This window comes from Brachycentrus maculatus, unplaced genomic scaffold, assembly GCF_059751285.1.
Source record: "Brachycentrus maculatus isolate JH-2025_06_01 unplaced genomic scaffold, ASM5975128v1 h1tg000039l, whole genome shotgun sequence".
Lineage (NCBI taxonomy): Eukaryota > Metazoa > Arthropoda > Insecta > Trichoptera > Brachycentridae > Brachycentrus > Brachycentrus maculatus.
In genome coordinates this window covers 573,949-588,725 of record NW_028280793.1, presented here as the reverse complement: position 1 = coordinate 588,725, position 14,777 = coordinate 573,949, and the positions used below count along the sequence as shown (strand labels likewise).

Here is a 14,777-nt window from a genome sequence, read left to right as displayed (position 1 = left end):
TATGAAAATGCTACCAAAATTAGGACAGAGGGCCAAACAGAACTAACCTGAATAGTGGAACCGGAAACGCCTGGGCTTGACATAATAAGGAAAAACCATATCCGAGTGTTCTAGATATTCCCGAAAACATTACGTCGCTTGAAAATGTGGGTGATTTTGTACCGACCGGCTCTATAGGAAATAAATATAGTGTTTTAAGGAAAAAAGCACTGGATCAGTAAGTTACCTGAATAAGGGTACTGGAAATCCTTGGGCAGGACAGAGTATCGCAAAACTTTGACCATAATTTCTCATAAACCATGAAAACTTATTGTCGGTTGAAAATGTGGGTGATTTTGAGCCAACCGGTTCTACAAGTTCAGACATGAATGTTTAAGAATATTTAGGCTATGAGATCGATGTTACCTAAACAAAGGAACAGGGAATCCTTGGGCGGGACAAAGCAAAGCGAATCCTCGATTTTGATTCCTCACAAACCACGCTAGCTTATCGTCTGTAGAAAATGTCGGCGATTTCAATCCTACCGGTTCTGAAATAGCATAAATGGATTCGAGTACCAAATAAACCATTTTCTACGTTCCGGGAATTTCTCAACTAATTACTTCTAATTTATATTAAAATTTACCTAAATAGCGGAACGGGGAAACCTTGGGCCGGACACAGCAACGCAAATCCTTGATGAACGTTCTTTACGAACCATGCAAGTTTGAAGTCTGTCGAAAATGACGGTGATTTTAGGCCTACCGGTTCTGGAATAGCGATAATAATGTCTTCAAATATATATTGCCATTTGAACTTCGCGGGGATACCCTGATGCGGCTAATTCTACAAAAGCAATAAATTGTTTAATTACCTAAATAGTGGAACGGGAAAACCTTGAGCCGGGCACAATAACGCAAATCCTTGATTAATGTTCTTAACAAACCACGCAAGTTTGGAGTCCGTAGTGAATGATGGCGATTTCGAACCGACAGGTTCTGCGGTTGAGAAAGAAATTTTAACAAATTAATTACTCGGGGTTATGATGGACTGTAAAGGAAGATGTACAGCTAACTGCGATGAAATTAATTGCGGAAATTTACCTAAATATTGGAACAGGAAAAGCTTGCGCCATACATAAAACGGGAATACTGGAGTTCACTGGATGTTCTATTAAATCTATTATTCTCGACGGGACCTTCGGGGCTGCACTGCTGACTGGCTCTGCGAGTGTCGGTGTGACAAAAATACGTACATGACTTTGATAATAAACTGTATAATGCTGACCTGAATGCTGGTACGGGATAGGCCTGAGACGGACAAATCAACGTTAAGCTACTGCCGCCGATTGCGTCAAAAGTTCGACTTTTGTCTCCTGTGGGAAACTTCGGGGGGACTCGACCGATGGGTTCTAAATAGTGCAACAAAGTAAATTTGAAACTCGCATTTTACTCTACCTAAACATCGGTACCGGGTACGCCTGCGCCGGACATATGAGAGTGAGACTACTGGATATCGCCGTTTTGAATCCTCGAGTGGTGTCCATCGTGGGAAACTTTGGCGATACTCTGCCTACAGGTTCTAAATAGAGTAATAGAGTAAATTTAGGTCTTGAAAGTTACTATACCTAAACATTGGTACCGGGTACGCCTGCGCCGGACATATAAGCGTGAGACTGCTGGCTATCGCCACGTCGAATCCTCGAGTTCTGTCCATCGTAGGAAACTTTGGCGATACTCTGCCTACCGGCTCTAAACACAATCAACTCGATCCAATTAGTCGATTATTCAAACATCACTCAAAATGTTGGGATTGGACGAAGACTATTTACCATTAAATAAAACAGTCGTTACCTGTACGCCGGAACGGGGAACGCTTGCGCCGGACACAGTAAGGTTACACTCTTGCCGTAATCGTAAACATAGCTTCTCCCGACTTCGACCGATGGAAATTTCGGCGAGACTCTACCCATCGGTTCTATTGGCCAAAACACAGATTTTTGAAATATCAAAAATAAGTTGTAAATTGCTACCTGAATGCCGGAACCGGGAATGCTTGGGCCGGGCACATAAGCGTGAGGCTTTCATTTTGGGAGCTGCGGAAGGCCCTACTCGTGTCTCCGGTGGGAAATTTTGGTGGGACTCTGCCGACTGGTTCTAAAGGAAACGACGAAGCTTATTTCTATTACGATGTCGTGGCACACTCGGTGGAATACATAATAGCTATAATTTACGCACTCTTACATTACCGGAAAAAGATGGGACGTTCCAAATTGGTGGAGAGGTTTATATAAAAATTCAACTAACCTGTGTGCTGGTACCGGGAAAGCTTGCGCCGGGCACTGAATACTCAACCCTTCGCCAATTTTAGTATCAAATCCGCTAGTTTTCAATACCGAAGCAAATTTTGGAGGGACTCGGCCGACGGGTTCTGGATAGTAAGAGATACTAACTAATGAGCGCAGCGCAGACTGATAGATTATTCTTACCTGAATGCGGGAATAGGGAATGACTGAGCCGGACACAAGAGCGTTACGTTTGAGTTAAATGGGAAATCAAACAACCGTCCTCGTTCCATTGTAGGAAATTTGGGCGAAACTCTCCCCATTGGTTCTGTGTAGAAATTTGGATGAAGGAAAAATTATTTGTATCTTGAGACGCTACTCACATTCATAAAATTGTTTCACAGGGATACGTGCCTACGAAACAATGATTGATTCAAGAGATGGTTTATCTTCAGATGTGAACTGTACATAACTGTGTATACAGACAATTTGGGGTATCACCCAATATATTATAATAATAACACTTTGGTCAAAGTAGTATAATGATCCAGAGATCAGGCAACCAATGAGAATTAACGAGTAGAAAGAGAGAGAATCATTCAATATTTTTATAACAACTTGAATACAGTCACAGTTATACTGATAAGGGGTTGCCAGTAATAAAAACAAAGAATACTTAATTTCTCATGATTAAGTACTTGAGTAAAAATTACCAAACAGTTAAGGGAATATTTTAATTCATCTTACGTATTTATTAGTACTTAAGAGTTAGTACCTGAATGCGGGTACAGGATACGCTTGCGCCGGGCACAGTAACGTGAAAGCCTCGGTTACTTTTGCACTAAACATCGTTCCAGTTAAAACCGAAGCAAACTTGGGAGAAACTCGTCCCATGGGCTCTAGGGTAAAGGAGAATTAAAAGAAAATTAAATAACGTACCGGAGTCGCAGAGCCTAACTCGACTGGAAGGAGTCATCGTCCGTAGGAGAGTTTTAGAAGTGATGAGATGAAAATTGTGGCAGGGCTTACCGAGACATGGGCACGGGGAAAGCCTGGGCCGGGCATAGTAACGTGACATTGTCAGTGATTCGGCTTCGAAAGCCACTCGTCGTTTGGGCGTTGGGAAATTTCGGGGGAACTCGGCCGACTGGTTCTGTTCAAATGTTGGGAGAGGGTAAAAACAAAGCCACAGTAGTATAAAACAAACACTTACCTTTGTCTAAACCAAATGGCTACCGACTATTCCAGAACCACTCACCCCGACAAGGAGACTGACCGACATTCCAGACTAAACCAATTCAACGTGTCAAAGAAAGGATTGCGTTCGAAAGGAGGAAAGGATCTGTATTGTTCTATTTGAATCACTATTGCAAAGAATTTTCGGATCAAATTTAATTGAAACTAGGCATAAAGCCTTTGCTTAGTATCGAGAGAATGTTACTTTTTGAATTATGTCAATTTTGCAGGGTACCCTATCCCAACATTCAGGCAACGTTTGTTTGTTCAAAATGTTGCGGACTAAAAAAATATTACGTTAATCAAATATGGATTTATTTTAAAAAAAAATCATATTATTCATAGAAAATAGGATGTCAAAGAGTTATTAAAATATTTTTTTAGTCCGCAATCTCAAAATTCAAATGAATAACATGTATAAGTTAAAATTAACAAATCTGCTGACAATTTTTTTTTTTTAAAACCCTTATTCGCACCCCAATGGTGCATAGGGCACTGCGTCATATAAACGCAGAGTTATCTTGATCGTTTACACATGAAGGAAAGGTAATATTGAATAAATATTACAGTGAAAAAATCACTTATATTTATTTGACCCCCCTGGGAATCGAACCCGGGACCTCCAGAACAGTAGCCGAGCGTGCTGACCATTACACTACGGAGGCGGACGAATGACAATATATAAACATTATTTTACAATTTGAATAAATTCTCGTTAAATAGAAATATCATATATTTGTATTTAGAGAGATGTATTAAAAAAGGAATGCAGCAAATGTGTTAATTTTAATAAATAAGTGATTGATTTTTTTAAACATTTACATTTTGTGCACATAATACGCTTTATGCAAAAAAAGGTATACTTAGAGATTTTTAAATACGTAATATGCATAAAATAAAACGTTTAGAAAATATTATAATTTGGTATCAAAGGTAAATGTTCAGCTTTATAAAAAACTTAATGTAATTATAAAAATAATTATTTATTCCTTATTTACTGACCCTTATCTTCACCCAATGGTGCATAGGGTACTGCATCAGATTGATGCAATGTTAATTTGATCATTTCATACATTATGAAAGCTGTCCGGGGTAATATTAAATAAATATAGTATAAGAGTAAAAAAACCCTTACAGGTACATTTATTTTGACCCCCCTGGGAATCGAACCCGTGACCTACAGCATGGTAGGCAAATGCACTAACCACTACACTATCGAGCTGGACATAATTATATTTTATATAATTATAGCTTTTTTATTTTTTATTCAATAATTGAATTTTTTATTAAATTATATTGAATAATAATGGAATATGGAAAAATATGACAAATAATAATTTTAAAAATTGTCATTATCATCAATGAAAGGAATTAAAATACAGTAGAACCCTCTAATCAGTCAACTTTGAGACTATGGTCGGAACACAAAAAGGTCGGATTACCAGAAAATACAGAAAAATATGGATTTACAGTCAAATAAACAATCTATTAATTCAAAAATTGCTGTATGTATTGTTCTCTACATTAAAAACATTGCGATAAACCACACAAAAGCTGTTATTATAACAATACATGTACAAATATACATAAGTATAAAAATTTAAGGTAGCCTGTCTCATAAAATTACTTTAAAATATTGGTTCAAGCACGGTCTGATCAACCGAAGTGGCGGACCAGCCGAGAGCAGATGAGAGAGATTCTACTGTATTATAGTGACAACACTGAACATTTCCCTTATGTCAATACGATCAAAATGCAATCATTTCATAATCAATTACTCAAAATTCATTAAAAATTAATTAGTTCAAAAGAAAATTATGATTTTTATGAATATAATTGCATTTATCACAAAGATTATAAGCGACAAATCAAAACTGACCAAGATGGGTTACACAGCTCAAAAGGATTATGAGAAACGTATGAACAAGTCGTGAGTTTAGCAAATTTACTAGCCTACCCATACGAATGTATGTTTACATCGGCTATATTATTGTCTGAATGCAACAAGCTGTATCCCATACGTTCAGGCACAAAAAATATACACGTAACCACAGAAACGTTTGTGATACATCAGATTGTACACGCCCTACGGCATACAAATACATCATATGGCGCACTTAATATTTCGAGGTTGATATTGCTGGCTACATCATTTAAGGAATATGTCGAGATTATTTTGATTGATATGTCGCTCACTCCTTTCAAGAACGTCATAAATCAAAAGTCGTCAATTTTCGGTTGTGCATGTTTTCGGAATGCCCAAAAAATGTACTATATCCCAGCAAAAGAGGCATATTTTTAACTTAATATTTACCCGCTACAGGGCAGAAAGTGTTGTTTTTGCATTTTGAAGAAAAGGTATTGTTTAATTATTTTTTTAAATATACTACATACTTTTCAAATGGAGAAAAAACCCTTAGGTTTTACCTAAAAAGATTTGTTGCACAGTAAAAAGTTCAATAAGTGGCTTGATATTTATTTTTAAAACATTGTATTATATTTTAAAACTTTAAAAACGTTCTCCTGAAAAATCAAGTTTGTTGATTTATGACGTTCTTGAAAGGAGTGAGCGATATTAAATTCTTCTTCTTGGTGTAGGCCTTGTGGCCCGTTTTTAAGAGGGATTAGCCTTCTGCGATGTCGATTCCCAGCTGTCAATCCATCTCTCTGGTGGTTTGCCCGGGAGTCATCTACCTTAAAGTTGCCCGTGCAGTGCAATGTGGGGGGGTCTGGACGGTTCACATGCGCATGCCATTGTCTTCTTCATTGCCTTCCCCACCTAACATCTTCGATCTCGCATACTTCTCAATACATACATTCCAAAATTTATTTGTAAATATATTCAATAGGATATTATTACAAAAAAATACACAGCGACATCTTATATTGAGAGCCTTTAACTTGCAAAGGCAATAAAAAAAATCATTAATTAGGTCTATTGTTTAAAAATATTTATATACTTTTTCATTTCAAACCCTTATCCGCACCCCAATGGTGCATAGGGCACTGCATCATATGAACACAGTGTTATCTTGATCGTTAACACATGAAAGAAAGGTGATCAGCCCTCCACTTCAGGTACCAGTCCAGGGTAATATTGCATAAATATTAGAGTGAAACATCACCTATATTTATTTGACCCCCCCCTAGGAACAAACCCGGGACCTCCAGAATGGTAGCCGAGCTTGCTGACCATTTCACTACGGAGGCGGACATTTATATTTATATCTGTTAAATTTTAATAAGTGAGAAATCTAATGAAAAAAAAACCTGGGGACTTTTACCCACTTTTTTAATCATTAAAGGTTAAAATAATGCACCCAAAGGTTAAAATAATGCACTTGGTAAATTATGAGACACGATTATCAAAGATTAACCTATTGGTCTTGACAGTTGACCCGGTGGCCCCAAACTATGATATAAGTGACAATTATATACCCCATAAATTTCTATCCCCCTTTAAATGAATACTATGATGAAGCGACATGTTATTAGTGAAAGTTTACTCTCAATGAGGATGGAAAATCAAACAGATACCATATTTATGTATGATGTACAAAAGATAAATATGCCACAATTTTGGTACGTACAATTTCGGTACATACAATTTCTTTAGCCATCTTCTATGATACCAATACCAGGTTTTCAGAATGGTATGCCGAACCATGCGGCCCCTACAAAATTCAACTAACATTCTGTGTAAGACTACGAAAAAAGGCTGATTATTTCTGAAGAAAAAAAAACCTTTTAAAATTCAAGAATCAAGTAAAAAGATGTAACTAACTTATCATCACGCCACTTCCCCGCAGGAGTAGGCAAAGAGAATAGAACGCCACACCACTCTGTCTTTGCAAACATTCTTCATCTCTTCCACATTCTTGAATCTCCTCATACATACCCTCTGATTATTTCGACTCCTAACTTGACCGCTTTCAAGTATTTGACATACATACCTGATCGTGCAAAGTTTTTCTCGGTCTTCTTTTGCTCCTTTTTCCAACTACATTTGCCTCATAAATTCGTTTTACCATTCATTCCTCACTTATTTGTTCCACATGGCCAAACATCTCAACACACCTTTCTTAACTTTTCTTTAATACAATTTAATACAATTTCTTTACATTTATACATATGGCAAACTTATAATTTTAGTTTTGCTGTGCCTCTCCAAACAAGAGACTGAGCTCTTGCGCTTGGAGAGGGACTTACACTCACGGTGACTTCATTTTATCGATAATGCTTATCTTAGCTTTGCATTCCTTCCTTATTTCAAGTGAAAAGAACTGATTCACAATATTTATAGTGCGTCCAAATCTTTGTTTGATTCTTAGCACTAACGGTTAAACAGGAAGTAAGGACAAATTTTACGCGCTTGGGAATTTTCCCAATGTTTTATGCTGCATATGAGAAAGGTTAATGTGTATACCGCCATTGGTCAGTTTTAGTAATTATCGCATCAAATTCAAGTGTGGGGGTGTGGTATTGAAAGTAAATCTTACCTGTGATGACTAGCCTGCCCTTGGTGGCGCTGAGCCTAGTTTCTCCGGTGAGGCGGTGCCGGGTTCGGCATTGGTAGGATTTATAGCCGTCTTCCGGCCCGACATCCCTTATATGCAACTCTCCCGAAGGGAGTACCAAATATTTGCCCTCTGAAGTAAAAGAACATAGTATTTAGTACACGAGAAATTGGACGGTCTAAATATATATAATGCACTTAAAATAATTACTTTAATTTCTCAAGCATTTTTTTTTAATTTAATTTATTGTAAAAAGTTGTTAGGACTTGTGATGGTATTTACATATTAACATAATAGTAATAATGATAATTTTGGATAATTTATGCAGCGCCATTTTCTTAAAACACTACCTCTAGGGCACATTAAAAGAAACACCAAATTTCTATTTTTAATGGGGGAATTTTAAAAAATTAATGCTATATATAAGCTTGTATATCAGACGTTTCCCAGTATGTTAAAATAATCCGGGGTTCGGATCTAGCATACTAATTAAAGGGTCTCTGCTAAATAAATGCTTTTCTGAGTCCAACATAGAAGGCTGTTGTGAACTCTGTGTCTAGGAGTTCCGAAAATTTGAGTAGTGTGGTTGTCAATCGTGGGTAGAATGGTGAATGATGCACGTGTGTAAAGTGATCACTTAATAAAACCCTTATCCGCACCCCAATGGTGCATAGGGCACTGCGTCATATAAACGCAGTGTTATCTTGATCGTTTACCCATGAAGGAAAGGTGATCAGCCCTCCGCTTCAGGTACCAGTCCAGGGTAATATTGAATAAATATTACAGTGAAAAAATCACTCGTATTTCTTTCTACCCCCCCTGGGAATCGAACCCGGGTCCTCCAGAACGGTAGCCGAGCGTGATGACCATTACACTACGGAGGCGAAGTGATCACTTAACCAGCCTTTATTTACGGTCATGAGTTCAGACTTCCATAAGCTTCTTCATCTTTGTTGAGATGTGAAAATGTCTTTCAGAATAAAGAATTGTTACCCACATAGTATTTGCATAATATGTAAACAAGATCATTCGTCCGTAACAACAGAATAGCTTAAATATTTCAGAGCATGCACTTAGAAATAAATGAAGAAAGGAGAAAGGAGTGAGGTAGGCCGTGAAGCCCGTGGAAAGAGAGGAATCGAAAAGAAATCTTGGATAAGTGTTTGGGAACTAAAAAATTGAATAATCCTAAGACCAAATAAAAAATACCGAATTTAACTTCCAAAAGCTAACTACACAGCCCGAAATTCTTTATTCAATATAAAACCCTCTATCTTCCACCGATGTTATTTTGTAGATACATCGCGAAAAATATACATATCTCATCATTTTTCGAAACAATAAACAGTGCCCTATGCATCGTTAGATGTGAATCATAGAATAATATGAACTATACTTTCAATATTGATTATAAATACCAATGTTACCAAAAATAATAGAACTTCGATATATTGGACTATTGTATCGATCAAAATGCTAACTAACTAACCATCACGCCGCTTATCCACAGGGGTAGGCAGAGAGATTAGAATGTCACACTGATCTGGCTTTGCAAACAATCTTCGCCCCTTCCGCATTCATGCATCTCCTCATACATGCCCGCCGATTATTCCGACTCCTGACCTGACCACGCTCAAGTATTTGAAATACTTGATGAGTCTTCCTCGGTCTTTTTCTGCTTCTATTACCAACCACATTCGCTTCATAAATCTGTTACACTTTTCTTTCTTCACTCGTTCGATTCACATGCCCGAACCATCTCAACACACTTTTATTAAGTTAAGTGATTATTTTTATTTTTATTTTAAAAAATAGAGAAATATTTGTGTTTTTATTATTTACAAAAATACTTCAATTTCATACTATTTCTGTGAGCCTAAGCGGCTCATTTAATAATGATAATAATAATTTTTAATGAAATAGGTATCAAATAGTGGTAGAGTGGGTTCGAACCGAGAAACTCTGACTCGAGAGCCCGCGACACTAACCACGGGACCACACTGCTTAATGGCACAAATAATGGTTATCTCAGCCTTGCATTCTTTCCTTCACTGTTCGAACATCCATCATACAACGTTTTGCTGCACATTCGTCTGAGAGAACGCATTTCGACTGCATTCAGTCAAAATACAATAACAATAATCAGATCATCATTATATGAGTTTGAATGACGCGATAGGGAGGCTGAAAATAGTAATTTTGCCACAAAGCGAGCTTGAAAAAATAACGTACATAAAAGAGAAACTAGGAATTTCGTGAAAAGTGCTCCCGAAAGGACTCGAGAACGACTCGGAAGCGGGATGAAAAGGAGATCTGCGCTCTCTAATTTTAAATAGCCAAATAAAATGAACCGTTAGGATCCGCTTTGGGGTCGGGAAAGATTTCCTTAGTGACGCCCCCCTCGCTGTCGATCCACGAAACCACAGACACGTAGTCGGCCACGAAGCTCGGGATATGGCATTTCAAGATGGCAGCATTCCCGCGCAAAACGTACTCCTCCATGAGGCTTACGGCGTAAGACTGAGCGACAACTGGAAAGGAAATATTTCGGGACTATAGATAAACAGGTGAGGTCGAAACGGCCCAACCCCGCGCGCTCTTTCTCCAACGTAAGGGTGTACTCTCAAATATACAAAGTCAGTACGCGACAAACACCTTTTTTTCAACTAGTTTTATTTTGGTGCTATTTTTCCGACCAGTTTCGACATACCTTGCCATCTTCAGGGATGGATGGATACTTTTATAGAATACAAAGTTTGACTTTTATTAATTTTTATACAGTATTTCAAGGTATCTATTTTTTTATACATTAAGGGTGTAACTTGCAAATATATAATTTAGTACGCGACCGGCTGCGCGATATGCTGCACGTGTTGTCCGCGCACAATTTCTTTTTAGAATATACATTGCATTAATATTTTGTGTAGTTGTAAGTGTGTGAATAGTGCTATGGTAGTAACGTGTAGTATTGTTTGCATGCTGGTGTAATGATTGTCCTGACGAAGAGACGGGTACGTCTCGAAACCGGTAGAGAAAAATCTCGGTGAGTGCTTCATATTACTAAAAAGTGAAAACGTAATTTTAAGAGCGTTTAAAGATGGTATGATTTACGTAAGGGAAATTAAAAATGATAGATAACACGAAACTAGCATTTTATGTAAGTAAAGTAATCAGGTATTTTCACGATGTTGAAAAACACATTAAAGTATTTGATAAATTTTTTAGAAGGTAGAACATTGTTAAACCAATATAAAATATTGATGTGCCAAATATATTTGGCGCCAACAATGCGAATACTAAAAATAAAAACGAGAAAACCTCCGCTGTAGGATCGCGCCACGTAAAAAGGGGTTAGCCGAAAGAGGAAGAAAGGAAGTGAAAGTAGGATGGATATTTTATTTTTAAAATAGCAACCAGCGTCTACCGTAGTCTGAAGGATTAGAGTATTCGCCTCCAGCGGTATCCTGCCAGGAAATGATTTCCACGTGATCGCTGACGAAGGACGGAATATGACATTTGAAAACTGCGGCGTTCCCCTTGATAACGAACAGATCGTACACCTGCGCTTCGTAATATTGGTTTACGGCTGGAAAAACCCAAGATTACAACCCGTTAGAGAGCTAGACACCAAGTATCCCGTAAAGCCCCGACACTGAAATACAGGAGAACAAGGAATGGAGGAAGAGGACGATGGACGAAGAAAGTCGATGTCGCCATTTTACCGTCATCAGGCTTGCCGTCGTGTGAGGCAGACGAGCTGTACGTTTCTCCATCACTCATTATCCACTCCACTACTTGCACATAGTCCGCCACGAAAGATGGTATCAGACATTTCACGATGGCCGTATTACCCCTTAAGACGTACTCGTCAATAACGCGAGGTTCGTAAGTTTGATGAACAACTAAAAATTATAATAAACTGATTACAATTTGGGAGGCAACCGCGCCTTTGTACATTGCGATGATACAGAATGGCCTTGCTAAAAACTAAACATGGAATAGGAGTACGGAATGGACGGTGGAAGTCAGTGTCGATTAGTTCACGTGTTACCATCGTCAGCGTTAGTGTCATTAGCCACAAATACAGCGCCATCGTTGGTCTCCCAGCTAGTTACTTGAACAAAGTCGGCCACGAAGGAAGGGACGATGCACTTGAGAAGTCCCGTGTTACCCCGCAGCACGAACTCGTCGTTAACACGCGCTTCGTAGAACTGGTGAACAGCTGAATAAATCCAGGAGTACATGTTACTAAATCAATATCTAAATGCGTTCTCTGCATAAATTACAGCCCGACTAATTGGCGCAATAACAAACCAAACAAGGAGAGTCCTGGAAGGGGAACGAGGAGTGGTGTTGGAAGTGCGCGCGTGTTACCATAATCGGCACCAGGATAGTACGTGCCCCCCTGAGAATCCGTCCACATCTCGACGCTGACGAAGTCCGAGACGAAACTCGGCACCTCGCATTTCATTATAGCCGCATTCCCTCGGATGACATACTCATTGTCCGCTTCGGCCTCGTACGACTGAGCGACCACTGCGATTCATAACACTCATTACTGAATACCTAGGTACATCAAATCTAAACTAGATTCAAATAGTTTGTTTCTCTAATAGGATTCAAAGCATTTGTCTCTCTTCAAAAGGATTCGCGGGAGGTTGGAGAGGATCTGGGATTTTATTACGACTGACGAAGATTACCATAGTCCGTTTGGGAATCTGATCTAGTATAAATATCATTAGTGTTAGAAATCCAAGATTCCACGTAAACGAAATCGGCAACAAACGAAGGAATTTTACATTTCATGACAGCCGCATTGCCCCTGATCACATACTCATTCTCGGCTTCGGTAACGAAAAACTGCGAAACCACTGAAATAACAAAATTATATTTATTCAAGATAATCCGGGAAAAGGAGTCAGGATGAAAGTGGAAGGAATCGAGGGAAAAATTTAGTATTTTTTAAAGATTCGTCGTTACCAAGATCGTCGGACACTGTTAGAATTTGTCCCTTTTCATCGATCCAAGACTCTACTTTTACGAAATCGGCGACAAACGAAGGTATGGAACACTTCAACACAGCTGTATTCCCTTTTATAACGTATTCAGTCATTATCTCCGCTTCGTAGAACTGGTTAACAACTGCGAATTTTAAATAAAATGTTTTAAAAAAATGATCGGAGTAGTTGTGGATGGGATTCGAGGAAGAGGAACGACAAAACGAGCAACTAGGTGCGTTACCAATATCCTGCGTAGGCAAATACTCAGATGCGTCAGACCCGACCCACGCTTCCACCTTCACGAAATCGGCCACAAACGAAGGTATGTTGCACTTCAGAACGGCCGTGTTACCGCGAATCACGTATTCCGATACCACCTCGGCCTCGTAATACTGGTTAACCACTAAAGAATCAAAACTCGGGTTTAATAAAGAAAGGAACGGGGAAAGCGAAGAGGACGGGGAACTAAGGACTAAACAAAAATAACCCATATTGAAAGGTACCCTCTGCAGAAGTCGAATCGGAATCCATGGAGAACGTGTTCCCGGAGTTATCCTGCCACGACGATACAGACACAAAGTCGGCAACGAAAGAAGGAATGGAACATTTCAGGACGGCGGCATTGCCTCGGATCACATACTCGTTGTTGACTTCGGCTTCGTAGAATTGCTGGACAACTGATGGAAAAATCGTGTGGTATTGAAATAATAGCTACAAGTTCAGGAAACAACGCGGGAAGGAGAGGTTTCCGATGATGGAATGAGGAAGAGGATTAAACCAGACGGATGTAGAAGGAACAGACCGAAGTTATCTCCCGGATAAATGTCTTCGTTCTTATCGGTGTGCCAGGACAAAACGGTGACAAAATCCGCCACAAATGACGGGACCTGGCATTTCAGAATAGCGCTGTTCCCGGTTATAGCGTACTCTTTGTTCACGTCCGTGTCGTAGTGCTGGGACACAACTATTCAACAATAAATTAATCATAATACAACATCTTCAACATCAAGTAATACAACAATAGCGATAATGACCTTCGGCGACCTGGAACAAAAGTGAGCTGTGGAGAAACAATAGCATTATTATAAAAAGTGAAATGAGGCAGTAAAATGTTCTCATAGAAAGTTATTCCATATCAAGTGCGCGCTTGCATTCCTGCGAGCACTGATCGATCAGTAAATGAGAGAAAAATCTATGAATATTACATTGTATAAAACAATATCATTGTCTCGGGTTACCAGGACTGCTTCTATTTTCATAATTTAAAAGAATTATACAATTTTATCAAAGGGAGTATAACTAGGTATCTATTGTATTTATAGAACGACTTTAATTGGACTTTCGCAACAGAGGGTACAAAAAACTGAGTATCTACCCAGAACAAAGGTAGATATTTTGCTCCTTATAAAGGCAATAAAAAAATTGTTCACTGCTGTTTATGTTTTTTAGCACAAGAGAAGAAAAAAATTCACAATTATTTTATGATATTTCGAAGTTTATACATGTACTCTTTTAGTCATTACAGTACGTACAGTAGCGTACATACTCGTATTTCTAACATTGTACATATTTGGAGTAGTGTATTTCCAAATTTAAACATATTTACTTTACCTTAATTCTAAATTTCAACGTGTTTCTAGTCATTTCTAACTAAATTAAATATAACACTTTCTAGTCATGTAATTTCAAATTCAAACGTGTTTCTAGTCACAGGTACATTTCTAAATTTAATCGTGTTCCCAGTCACACGTACATTTACAA

At 38.4% G+C, this 14,777-nt stretch overlaps 1 protein-coding gene across 50 annotated transcripts in view; it reads right to left on the bottom strand.

The window, feature by feature from the left end:
* Dscam1 (Down syndrome cell adhesion molecule 1) overlaps nt 1–14,777 on the bottom strand; it is a 140,275-nt gene that overhangs the window by 57,349 nt on the left and 68,149 nt on the right. For 18 of the 50 annotated variants that reach the window (XM_088276974.1, XM_088276983.1, XM_088276997.1 and 15 more), the window contains exons 5-6: nt 11,739–11,918; nt 7,999–8,148 (exon numbers count right to left, since the gene is read on the bottom strand). In XM_088276974.1, the coding sequence (XP_088133100.1) occupies nt 7,999–8,148; nt 11,739–11,918 (330 nt within the window). Of the gene's footprint in view, nt 1–47; nt 172–1,082; nt 1,204–1,266; nt 1,391–1,436; nt 1,561–1,606; nt 1,731–2,285; nt 2,410–3,038; nt 3,163–3,292; nt 3,417–7,998; nt 8,149–10,367; nt 10,548–11,440; nt 11,603–11,738; nt 11,919–12,067; nt 12,239–12,716; nt 12,888–12,996; nt 13,159–13,257; nt 13,420–13,519; nt 13,694–13,818; nt 13,981–14,777 lie in introns of all 50 variants that reach the window. The other 32 variants (XM_088277108.1, XM_088277050.1, XM_088277076.1 and 29 more) reach the window with 26 other exon arrangements.